Source organism: Mustela lutreola, chromosome 6 (genome assembly GCF_030435805.1).
Source record: "Mustela lutreola isolate mMusLut2 chromosome 6, mMusLut2.pri, whole genome shotgun sequence".
Lineage (NCBI taxonomy): Eukaryota > Metazoa > Chordata > Mammalia > Carnivora > Mustelidae > Mustela > Mustela lutreola.
The window spans coordinates 91,963,718-91,975,761 of record NC_081295.1 but is presented as its reverse complement, the minus strand read 5'-3'; the positions used below and the strand labels follow the sequence as shown (position 1 = coordinate 91,975,761).

Here is a 12,044-nt window from a genome sequence, read left to right as displayed (position 1 = left end):
CAATAGAGTGTGGCCTGTCAAAGGTATCCAGACCCAAATCCCCAGAACCTATGAATGCATTATATTACATAACAAAAGCGAATTAAAGTTGGAGATAGAATTAAGGTTTCTAATCAACAGATTTTAACATAGAAAATTTATCATATATTATCCAGGTAGGCCCAAACTAATCACATGAGCTTTTAAAAACAGATGAGAGAGGTACCTGGGTGGTGCAGTTGGTTGAGGGTCCAATGGCCACTGACTGATCAAGGCGGTACTGGCTGAGGGCTGGGGTGGCTGTGGCAGTTTCTTAAAAGAAGATGACAATGAGGTTTGCCACATTGAGTGACCCTTCCTGTCATGAATGCTTTCTCTGGAGCAGGTGATGTTGTTTGATGGCATTTTACCCACAGTAGAACTTCTTTCAAAATTGGAGTGAGTCCCTCCAAAACCTGCCACTGCTTTATCAACTAAGTTTATGTAATATTCTAAATCCTTTGTGTCATTTCAACAGTGTTCACAGCATCTTCACCAGGTGTAGATTCCATCTCAAGAAACCACCTTCTTTGTTCATCCGTAAGAAACAACTCCTCAGCAAAGTTTTTCATGAGATCACAACAATGCAGTCCCATCTTCAGGCTCCACTTCTGATTCTAGTTCTCTTGCTGTTTCTATCACATCTGCTATTATTTCCTCCACTCAAGTCTTGATCTCTTCAAAGTCCTCCACAAGTACTTCTTCCAAACTCCTGTTAATGTTGATATTCTGACCTCTAACCATGAATCATGAATGTTCTTAATGGCCTCTAGAAGGGTGAATTTTTTGAGAATGGTTTCCATTTACTTTGCCCAGATCCATCAGAGGAATCACTGTCTGTGGCAGCTCTAGCCTTATGAAATGTGTTTCTTAGATAATAAGATTTGAAAGTCTTAATTGCTCCTTGATCAATGGGCTGCAGAATGGATGTTGTGTTAGCAGTCATGAGAACAACATTAATCTTGTACGTCTCCATCAGAACTCCTGGGTGCATTGTTAATGAGCAGTACTATTTTGAAAGGAATGTTTTTCTCTGAGAAGTAAGTTGCAGCAGTGGGCTCAAAATATTCGGTAAACCATGTTGTAAACAGATGTGCTGTCATCCAGGCTTTATTCCATTTAGAGAACACAGGCGAGTAGATTTAGCATTTCTGAAGGGTCCTAGAATTTTCAGAATGGTAGATGATCATTGGCTTCAACTTAAGGTCACCAGCTGTATTAGCCCCTAATAAGAGAGTCAGCCTGTCCTCAGAAGCCTTGAAACCAGGCACTGACTCTTCTCTCTGTCTGTTAAAGTACTAGATGGCATCTTCCAACAGAAGACTGTTTTGTTTACACAGAAAATCTGTTGTTTACTGTAGCTGCCATCTTGGATGATCTTAGCTAGATCTTCAGGAGAACATGCTGCAGCTCTTACACCAGCACTGGCTGCTTAACCCTTGCACTTTGATGTTATGGAGATGACTTCTTTCCTTAGATTTCATGAACCTACCTCTGCTAGCTTCAGATTTTTCTTCTGCAGCTTCCCCTCCTCTCTCAGCCTTCACAGAATTGAGGAGAGTTATGGCCTTGCTCTGGATCAAGCTTTGGCTTAAGGGAATGTTGTGACTGGTTTGATCTTCTATCCAGACCACTCAGACTTGCTCCATCTCAGCAGTATGGCTCTTTCATTTTTTTACCAAGCTTGTGTTCGCTGGAGCAGCACTGAATTTCCTTCATGAACTTTTTCTTTGTATTCACAACTTGGCTAACTGGTTGGACAAGAGTTATAGCTTTCCACCAATCTGGGCTTTGAACAGGTCTTCCTCACTAAGTGTATCATTTCTAACTTTTGACTTGAAGTTGACCATGCAACTCCTCCCTTTCACTTGAACACTCTGAGGCCATCATAGAATTTAGTGGCCTAATTTCAGTATCACTGTGTCCCAAGGAACAGGAAGACCCAAGGAAAAGGAGACAGATGGGGGAACAGCTGCTCAGTGGAGTGTTCAACATCAGAACACACGCAACCTTTACAGATTAAGTTTGTCATCTTATATGAATAGGGTTCATGATGTCCCAAAACAATTACAATAGTAACATCAAAGATCAGTGATCACATATCACCATCACCAATATAATAATAATGAAAAAGCTTGAAATATTGCAAGAATTGCCAAAATGTGACATGGAGATATATGATAAGTGAGCATATGCTGTTGGAAAAGTAGCGTGGGTAGACTTCCTCGATAAAAAGTTGCCACAAACCAGCAATTTGTAAAATCTGCAATATCTGCAAATCTCAATAAAACGAAATGCAATCAAATGAGGTAGGCCCATATGTGGGAACTTTGTATTGTCGTTGCTATTTTTCCATAAATGTAAAATTATTCTAAAATAAAACTTTATTTTAAAAAATAGAATATGAAGATTTATTCATTTGGGGGCAATGTTCTTTTCTCTAAATTATAATTCCCTTTGATATCCTGTAACTTAAATACAAAGATCCATGACTAACCACTATTAATACCTCTTATGTTAGCTAACAGGGGAATGGGAAGGTGAGCACGGGGTGGAGATAAAGAAAAAGAGGTCTTTAATACCTAAGCAAATATGCTGTATTTATACAAAAGATTTTTGGTTTTTTTGTTTGGTTTTGTTTGGTTTTGTTTTCTGTTTTTTTGCTTTGAGAGAGACAGAGGGAGGGGCAGAGGGAGAGAGAATCTTTTTTTTTTTTTTTAAGATTTTATTTATTTATTTATTTGTAAGCGAGAGAGAGCACAAGCAGGGAAAGCAGCAGGCAGAGGGAGAAGCAGGCTCCCCACTGAGCAAGGAGCTCAATGTGGGACTCAATCCCAGGACCCTGGAATCCATGACCTGAGCTGAAGGCAGACACTTAATGAACCCAGCCGCAGATGCATCCCAGGAGACAGAGAATTTTAAGCAGGCTTCCATGAACAGGGCTCCATCTCATGGCCCTGAGATCATGACTTGAGCTGAAATCAAGAGTCAGACGCTCAGCTAACTGAGCCGCCCAGGCATCCTTGTATTATACTAAAGCAAGAAAGAAACACTTCTAATGGTCCAGTAGTCGTAGCTGGTATTTATGACTTCCTTCTTCCGCTGGCCAATCTCCATTCCTGTTGCTCTCATCAATAGACACTTAAGCTGGAATGCTTTGCCTGATGGGGTGATCCTTCCTATTTCTGTTTCAGTGCTCTTTTGCTGCGCAATGAACTACCCCAAAACTCAGTGGCTTAAAACAGCAGTGATTATTACTTTTCATGATTTGAGGGACCAAGGGTTCATGTAGGCCTTCACTAGGTGGTCCTACTACTGCACATGGCATTGTCTGGAGGCGACTGAGCTGGACCAGAAGGATCAAAAAGGCTTTGCTGGTAGATTTGGAGATTTTGAGCCTCAGTGATCTCTCCTTTCCCTTGTGACGAGCTTTGGCTTCCTCACAACATGGTAGTTTTCAGGGTAATTGAACTTCAAAGGCAACTGGCATTTAACAGAGATCAAATAGAAACCACCAGACCTCTTAAGGCGAGGCTCAGAAGTCCCACAATACCACCTCTGCTATATTTGGCACCCAAAGCTAGCCACAGGGCCAGTCCAGATGAAAGAGGAAAGGAAATACCCTCTCCCTCTTGCTGAGAGGAGCAGCAAAGAATTTGTGCCCATCGGCAATCCACTAAACCGGTCGTGGAAATTTCCTCTAGGGTAAATTTCCAGAATCGGCACTGCTGCATCGAGGGTATTCATGTTAAAAACTTGACACGTGTCCAAAAGTCCCTCCATTCAGTTTTGCCAGGTTGCACTCTCATTGGTGGTGCTCACCAATCAATTTCTCTGTGCCTTCACCAACACTGGGTGTCATTACCCTTTTTAGCCTTTAGCGGTTTAAAGACAGGGAAAGTCTGATTGTTGAAGGGGGTTTTTTCCCCTGCATGTGTGAATACCATTGAGACCAAACATTTTTTATGTGTTTATTGGCCATGTCTACATGTTCTTTTTTTGAATTGCCTGATCTTGCACTTTGCCCATTCTTTTCTTCGGCTATTCTTGGTTTGAGTGTTGACGTTGGTCTGAAATCTGGGTTATTAAAGTTTAACCGACCTCAGACAACCCTACCGGGTTTTTAAATATTATTACTTACTCTTGCCCAAAATAATCTATCTTCATTTCCATTCGTTTATTCTTTATTTCCCTGGATCATCACCTTTTTCAGTCCTTTTCTTTTCTTAGATTCACAACATTAGAACTGCAAATCCCCTTGGTTTTCCGTTGAGGCTATTAACACAAAAGAAGAAAGTGTCTTGTCCAGAGATTCTGAGAGGGTCTTGGGGCGGGGGAGCGGTGTCTCCCCTGTTTGGACCCATAGGACCAGCCTTTCAGCTTCTGGTCAAAATAACACCAACAATGCATTTAGCCCATTTCCCACAAGGTTTGTGTCCTTAGGTCTGGCACTAAGAAATTCAGTCTATCTTTAACTTTTGCCTGGATCCTAAATTCTTCCTGCTTCTAAGTGGCTCTACCTCTTGCTACATGGTATTTGATAAATTCACTTTGGGGCCTTGGATTCCTTAATTAGTTGGGAGCATTGACCTTTTTTTTTTTTTTTAAGATTTTATTTATTTTGAGAAAAAGAGAGCACAAGCTGTGACAGAGGGAGAAAATCTCAAGCAGTCTCCATGCCCCGCTCAGAGACTGACATGGGGCTCGATCTCACAACCCTGAGATCATGGCCTGAGCCAAAACCGAGAGTTGGATGCTTTACCGAACTGAGCCACCCAAATGCCCCAGGAGCTCTGGACTTCTGCTAGATGACTCTAAGACATGCTTTTTCCATTGAAGTCTGTTATTTAAGAGGGACATTTATAGAGTATGGATTAGGGGAAAGCAGCATAGATGGGAGGCAGACCCTTTAAGAAATAGGCTTTAGCCTAAGAGGTCTATTTTTGAAGGGAATTTAATCAAAGCTTTTTTAAAATAGTTTTTAATTATAGGTTTGAAACTTTGTGTTATTTGTAATACCTTTTTAGAAGCATGAAAATAGCATTGCTCTCTGTACCAACTTTGTGCTTTTCCATTTGGTAAACACTGATTTTATTTCTCTCCGTGCCTGTAGGAGTAAACCAAGCCCACTCAGCACTTCCTGTTTACCTCCTGGTTTCACCTATGGTAGGTGGGACAAACCTGATCCCCAAAATAAGCTCCCTTGGATGACTTCTGCATTTTCTGGTTAGGCGACTGGCCCGTCAATACTTGAACAATGAGTTTGGTTATTGAAGGCTTGTTCTGACATTACCCCTTCAAACTGGGTGTAGAGAGGAAAGTCACTTAATGTAATGGTAGGGATAATATAATCGTGGGATTTATATTTAAGTGGGGGCTTCACACAGTCCCTTTCACTAGGGAAAATCAAAACATTTTCAACTTTAAGCTTGGAACATGTGACGCGAGTGAACACAAAGATAGCAAATAAGCGGATTTCCTCTGGAAAGTCTCTGTGCTCGAAATATCTATTTCTTAAGGAAGAAAATTGAGTTATATGTGTATTGAGTGACTAAAGTGTAAGCTTAGAAATATTTTATGTTTCCATCATAGTTTATTCTGCTTCGCACAAATCATCAGAGCCAACCATAATTTACCATTTACTCGGGCTTTTTCGGTTGTGTTATGCTCATGTCAGACACACCTTCTTACAAGTCCCTCCGGGTCAATAGTTTAGAAATTCTGCCTCTTCCATCCCCTTCTCCTCTCAACACTTATGGAAATATATGCTAATTGGAGCAGAAGCAGGCTGCCCAACTAATAGGGTTAGACCACTCTTAACACAAGATTAATGAGATAGAAGCTGAAGGAAAAAATAACATTGCTCAAGCAGTAAGGGTGTGGATGCCAAGTAAAAGCCAACACCCCTCCTGGATCAGTCAGACCCCACACTTTGTTTTCCCTTGACTTCAGTGGGAGGAGCTGAAGAGGAACTCTTGTCCATCCGGCCCTGCCGCCCTCGGGCTCAGCACAGCTGGCTCTCCTGCCTTCCTGAGGCCTCCACTCAGCACTCACCATTGTGGAAATCCAGACCACAGACTCAAGATGTGTAAAAGTGCATAAAAGAGGGCATTAGGAGACAGCGAATATTTAAAGTCACAGATACCAACAAGAAGATCGGTTTGTAAAACGTTCTACATTCCCTCTGTGTGACTGAACCACAGTTCAGCAGACATCGAAAGGTATCAGGGGCTTAGAGACCGGTATTTGCCAAGAGGAAGAAAAGTCTAAGTAGCTTAACAATTTGCCCAGACTGTAACTGACATGGTGTGTGATGTATCCATATTACTGGGAATGAGGGGCTGGTTTCCTCTTAGATTTCTGCCCAATTGCAGATACTGTTAATTAAAATATGTTTTTAGGGGCACATGGGTGGCTCAGTCAGGTAAGGTCTGTCTTTGGCTCAGGTCATAATCCCGGGGTCCTGGGATCAAGCCCCACATCATGCTCCCCACTCAGCAGGGAGTCTGCTTTTCCCTCTGTCCCTTCTCCCTGCTCCTTTCTCTCTCTCTCTCTCTCTTGCTCTCACACTCTCTCTCTCTTGCTTTTAAGTAAATATATAAATAATGTTTTTAAAAATATATTAAAATAAAATGTGTTTTTATTGGAGCACCAGGATGGCTCAGTCGGTTGGGCATCCAACTCTTGATTCCCTATCAGGTTGTGATGTCAGGATCCTGGAATTGAGTGAGCTCCACAGGCCTCCTGCTTAGCACGGAGCCTGCTTGAGAATTCTCTCTCTCACCCTCTCCGTCTGCCCCTCCCCCCGCTCATGTTCACTCTCTCTTCCTCTCTCTAATAATTTTAGAGAGAGAGTAAATGTAATGAGTAATGAGTAAATCTTAAAAAAAAAAAGAAAAGAAAATATGGTTGTATTGTTTTGGTTCGCAAATGGTTAAGCGCTTCTTTTGCCTTAATTCTGTCATCAGGCCATGCCATTAAATAAGAAACACAGACAGAAATTAATTTATAACTGTTCAAAGAATATGTCCAATGATGACAAATCCTTTGATAAAACATACTTTGGGTAAATGCCCAATTCAGCTCTTTCTGTTTAGACTCAATCTGGAACTCGTTCTCCCCTCCAAAAGCGAAAAGAGGCTAGTTCTGCAGCCGGCACAGTGTAGATGGACAGAAGCAGAACTCCAAGCCCTGGGAGCAGAGGGAGACTGGGAGCTACCAGGCTGTGGGGGCAGAGAGCGGCCTATTCCTGGATGGCACCTGACCTCCATCTGCTCCCCTAGTGAGGAGTCTGGACCTCTTTATTTCCCCTTTTGTGGTCTCTGGGAAAACAGAACACTGTTTTCAGTTACAGTGATGGTTAGGGATCTGCAGCAGGCGGGATGCTGGAGTCCAGAGAGGGCAGCCGGGGTAAGCAGGCCGCCTAGATAATGCTGGTCCAGCTGGGCTCGTGGCCACCTGGTTATGTGATGGAAGGTTCTTGCATTCCAGGGGGACGGGAGCAGCACCTCCGAGACTGCTTTCAGACATTAAAATACCCACAAAACAGCCATCCCAGACCCCTAATCTTACTTTATGACCAAACTATAATTACATTACAGCAATTACTTGAATATTACATTTTTATTACTGTTATGTCATTATGTCTACTAGGGAAAAAATATGCCTACTTTAACCAATAAAATTCTTAATGACTCATTTACGCTGTGTCTACATGAAAGCCCTGACTTAAACATTTTGGTCAAAATAATTTTGGGGGCCTCGGGGCAGAAGAGGATTGACCCCATGATTGACCAAAAAGCAAGAAAACATCCATTTGTAGATATACTGCTGGAGATGGAGAAGTCCTAGCCCAGCCCAGTCCGAAAGTTATGATGGTTACACCTAAAAGCTGTATTTATAAAACCATCGATTCCTTATCATCTGTTGATCGGTTTTAACTACTAACAAAAAGTAGAGCTGAGACCTCAGGAGACATCCTCCTCCTTCCTTAAACGCTTGGAGGCACATTTGATATACTTCCAAAATGCTGAGTCGGTTCAGCTGCGGAAGGACTCGTTACAGGGGGACTGGGCCAGTTTTGCAGCCCTTCCTCCCTGGGAGCCAGTGATTTACTTAGAACTCACTCCGGTCACTCCCCAAATAAAGTTACTCATGCGTGGTACTTACTTTTATAATCATTATAATTATATTTTACTTCATTACCTCTTTTTAGGTAGCGTCTCATTTTCTGTATGCCTTATCTTGCTTAACATTTCAGGCTGTCAAACTGAGTACGTTTTCGCAGCAGAGAGACCCTCTGACCCTAACCCCTTCCGGCTGAACCCAAACTGTGTCCTTTCCTAAGCAGTGCAGGCCCAGACAAGCATAGGGTGCTGTCTGTCTCGGAAATAATTGTATACCTTGAGAGCCAGCACTGAAGCCCTTGAATTTGAAGAATTGACCATATGAGCTGATGAAGTCAAAATATCCAGATTTAACTTCTTTTGACTTTTATTCACATATATTTTACCCCCAAATAGCCTACATATTGAACAAACACCCTCCTTCGAGAAAATGAAGTTGAGTACGGGTTTTGCTTCCCCTCAGTAAACCAAACCCAAGGTTTGTTCTTTGCTTCATTTTTCTTAATCCTTTTGGCAAATATATGTCCTATATAATTCAGTGCCTAATTCTAAAGTTATGTGCGTCTGCTGGACATATACACTGTTAAACATTCATGACTGCCTACAAATGTGAAAAGTCTTACCGGGCCTATTTTTAACATTGTTTTGGCAAGGCTGTTGCTGGGCGGGGGGTTGGGGAGGACATCCTATAGATTCCTAATGAGAAAACTCAATGATTCTTCGAAATGTGGCTGTGATTCCCTCTCTTATGGAGTGGTGATGTCATTGGTGCTGAGAAGCAAGGAATTATAGAATCCCGCATTTGCCGGCAGGGTCTAGAGCTACAGGACCACATACGTCCCTGCGTGGGACCCGTCTCACACACTTGGTTTGTCATCTCTGCGAGCCTGCGTCATGGAAGGGTGCATTATTTGCACGTGGGGGTTTGTTGTTGTTGTGTTGCTGTTTTGTTACTGTTGTTGTTTTATGGAACTTGATCTGCCTGCTGGCTCTTTCTCTATTCATTACCTGCATTTGTGTGATAGAAAATAACCACCTTGTTCCAGCTGTTGGAGCAAGACAGGAGTTCCCTCTAACTCACCTGAATTCCCGGGGTCACTTAATTAGCAAGTGGCAAGAAATTCACAGAAGTCTGGCAGGGCAGGAGAATGTGAGTCTTTGAAGGTGGCCTTTCCTTCTGTCCTCACTCACACCCCCGCCTCTCCCCAGACTTCCTTGCCCTACTCAACATTTGACTCCTACCTCTCCAGACCCAAGGGGGCACTAGACCTAGCGGAACAAGGTGTCAGGAAGTTTGGTTCTGGGCAGCAAGTGGGCTGAATGGGGTACCAGGTCAGGGGGTTCATGGGGGCACGTGCTTCCAGCTCAGGCTTCACTTGCCAAGCCTTGTGTCCTGGTACAGCAGCTGTGTCGGCCAAGAGCGAGGTCCCTTCACTCAGAGGGAACATTATTTCTCATTTCTTTACCTGGAGGAGGCACTTCTTGTACCCGGACAGGATACGTTTTTCTGGTTTGTATCAAGTTTCTGTGAATGCTCACAGGAGCCCCGGAACTGGACCTGGAGGAATGAGGCCACAACATACAGAGGAGGCAGAGTTCTGCTGCTTACATGTTGGCTGGGTCAGCCATCAGTAGTAATGGTGTCATCATTTCTAGGGACAAAGTGCTACAGAAGAAGTTACTTTGTCCCAGACAGCAAGTCTGAAACCTCTCAAAGTTCCAGGATCACCCCCTAGCTTCAGGAGGAGGCTGTTTTCATTGTCATTCAGCCTAAAGCCTGCCGAATCGTCTCTACAGAGAGAACTGGTTCTATTCAGATTCGAGACTAGTTTGTTGGCCTAGCTGTTCTCTCAATCTGCCATAAAACCATGGGATCACTGGGGCCTAGAGAAGAAAGAAGCCTTGAGCCCTATAAGGTCCAGGGGCCACTTTCCAAGATGGGCCCACAAACTTGAGGCACGGTCCCTCACAGGCCTCAGCCCCCTTCTCCCCCTACATCCATTCTTCCCCACTTCTGGTGCACTAGATCTTCATGGGGGGAGAGGATTCTGATTCTTGGGCACAGACCCACTTGTGTTCCACTTCCTTCCACAAGTCCTTTGGAGAAAGCTTTTCTACCATCAATGACCCAGTGATGTCCAGCATTCACAGAGAAGGATTTGATGCCTCAGATCCTCTCCACTGGCCATCCATGATTTCCAGAGGCTTCCAAAGGAACTAGTCCAGTCCTTGACCCGGGCCCAACCAAGCCAGCACATGACACCCATTCTCACCAGTGCTAAAGGACTCTGCATTTTTGCCTTGGCTTCCAGGGATCCCTTCTATTTCACTGAGATGATACAAGAACCCATTCTATCAATCCTTACTCCCTCTCCCCAGGACACTCTTGTTTCCACCCTCTTCACCCTCTGCTTGAGATCCATCTTCAGCGTGGTGGAAGAAGTACCCTGGAGCCAACCTCCTGATTGTTTCCTCTGCAGAGAGGCTCCTGGTAGGGCCCTCCAGCAGCTCAGACTTGTGCACAGATACCCCAGCCCAGAGCTCTGTTTGGATGGTGATTTGGACTAGTGCCCATCTCCTGTGGAGACAGCCCTACCCTCCTTTCAGCTTTGCTAACACCAGCACCAGGCATCTGTTGATTCCTTTTTTCTGCCCTTCAGCCCCCACCGAAGTCCCAGATGCCTCCCAGCAAGGGCTGCACTAGAAATGACACATGGCATTTGAACCCACCCTTTGTCTTTGCAAGAAGGATATTAATTTGGCAGGTTAATTTGGTAAATCTATAAATCATGAATGGGGATTCTGACTTCACACTATTAATTTATGATGCTGCATATTAGTTTAACAGATTCCACAGAAAGAATTCATTTGTTACAATAATGTTTTTATAAACCTCAAATAAATATTGGTTTTCCTTTTGGAGACTGCCTCTCACACACTAATATATTATTCTTATATTACAGACTCACCTAAGATCTGAACAAGACACCATTTGATGTGACATTCCATCTTCCCGCCCAAGAGTGTGGCCTGGAGAAGAGCCCCTCAGGGCTGGCCACCATATTGCTCTTCTCGGTGACCAGTTGCATGTGCCCCTGCCATTGACTGAGATATTGATCATTAGTTCCAACCAATTAATTTTTGGCTAAGTCATCTCCAAGTTCTGTATCTACTAGCTACTGTCACATAACAAACACTCCCAAACTCAGCTTAACCCAGTAAAGCACTTTGTTGATGAGTCCAGAGGTTGTCTACTCTTGGCTGACTCCCTCATGCATCTCTGGTTTGCTGTGGGTTGGTAAGCAGCTGTGTTCTTCTTGGCTGGGCACTTGGGAGTCAAGTGACTACATCTGATGTAGGATGGCCATGGTTGAGACCTCTTCTCCATGGTCTCGCCCTCCAACCTTAGGCTGATCATAGAAAGTTGGCAGGAATCTCTGAGAGAGAAGAAGCACACCAGATCTCTTGAGTCCTAGGCTCAGAACCGGTACCATGTCACTTCTGCCATTTTCTACTGGCCATAACAAATCACAAGACCTGCCCAGATTCAAAGGGTTGGGGGGGCGGGGGGAGTTCTATTTCTTTAACTACAAAGTGACTTTGCAAATGGTGTGGACAGGGAAGAGTGACATATTATGCATATTTTGTGCAATCAATCGACCAAAGATTTGTAAATAGCTTTTCTTGATTCTAAATGTAGGTCTTTATAATGCTAAATCTCTTTCAGGTTTTTTGTTTGTTGGTTTGTTTTACATAACGCAGAGGCTCTTGCAGGTTCAGTTCCTTGCCTGGAGCTAGTAAGTGGCAGCAGAGGACTAGAATCTAGGTTTTCCGCTGGCAAGTTCAGAGCCATTTCCAATATTCCACTCAGAAGATCCCCTTTGGCCTGGTGGCATGCAT

At 43.6% G+C, this 12,044-nt stretch overlaps 1 protein-coding gene across 3 annotated transcripts in view; it reads left to right on the top strand.

Annotated features, from left to right (window-relative positions):
* The window catches only part of SUPT3H (SPT3 homolog, SAGA and STAGA complex component), a 574,885-nt gene extending 563,493 nt beyond the window's left edge, over positions 1–11,392 (top strand). For 2 of the 3 annotated variants that reach the window (XM_059178143.1, XM_059178142.1), the window contains one exon: positions 11,108–11,389. In XM_059178143.1, coding sequence (XP_059034126.1) covers positions 11,108–11,140 — 33 coding nt within the window. In that variant the 3' untranslated portion in view covers positions 11,141–11,389. Of the gene's footprint in view, positions 1–11,107 lie in introns of all 3 variants that reach the window. The other variant, XM_059178140.1, reaches the window with a different exon arrangement.
* Positions 11,393–12,044: the final 652 nt, after the last annotated feature.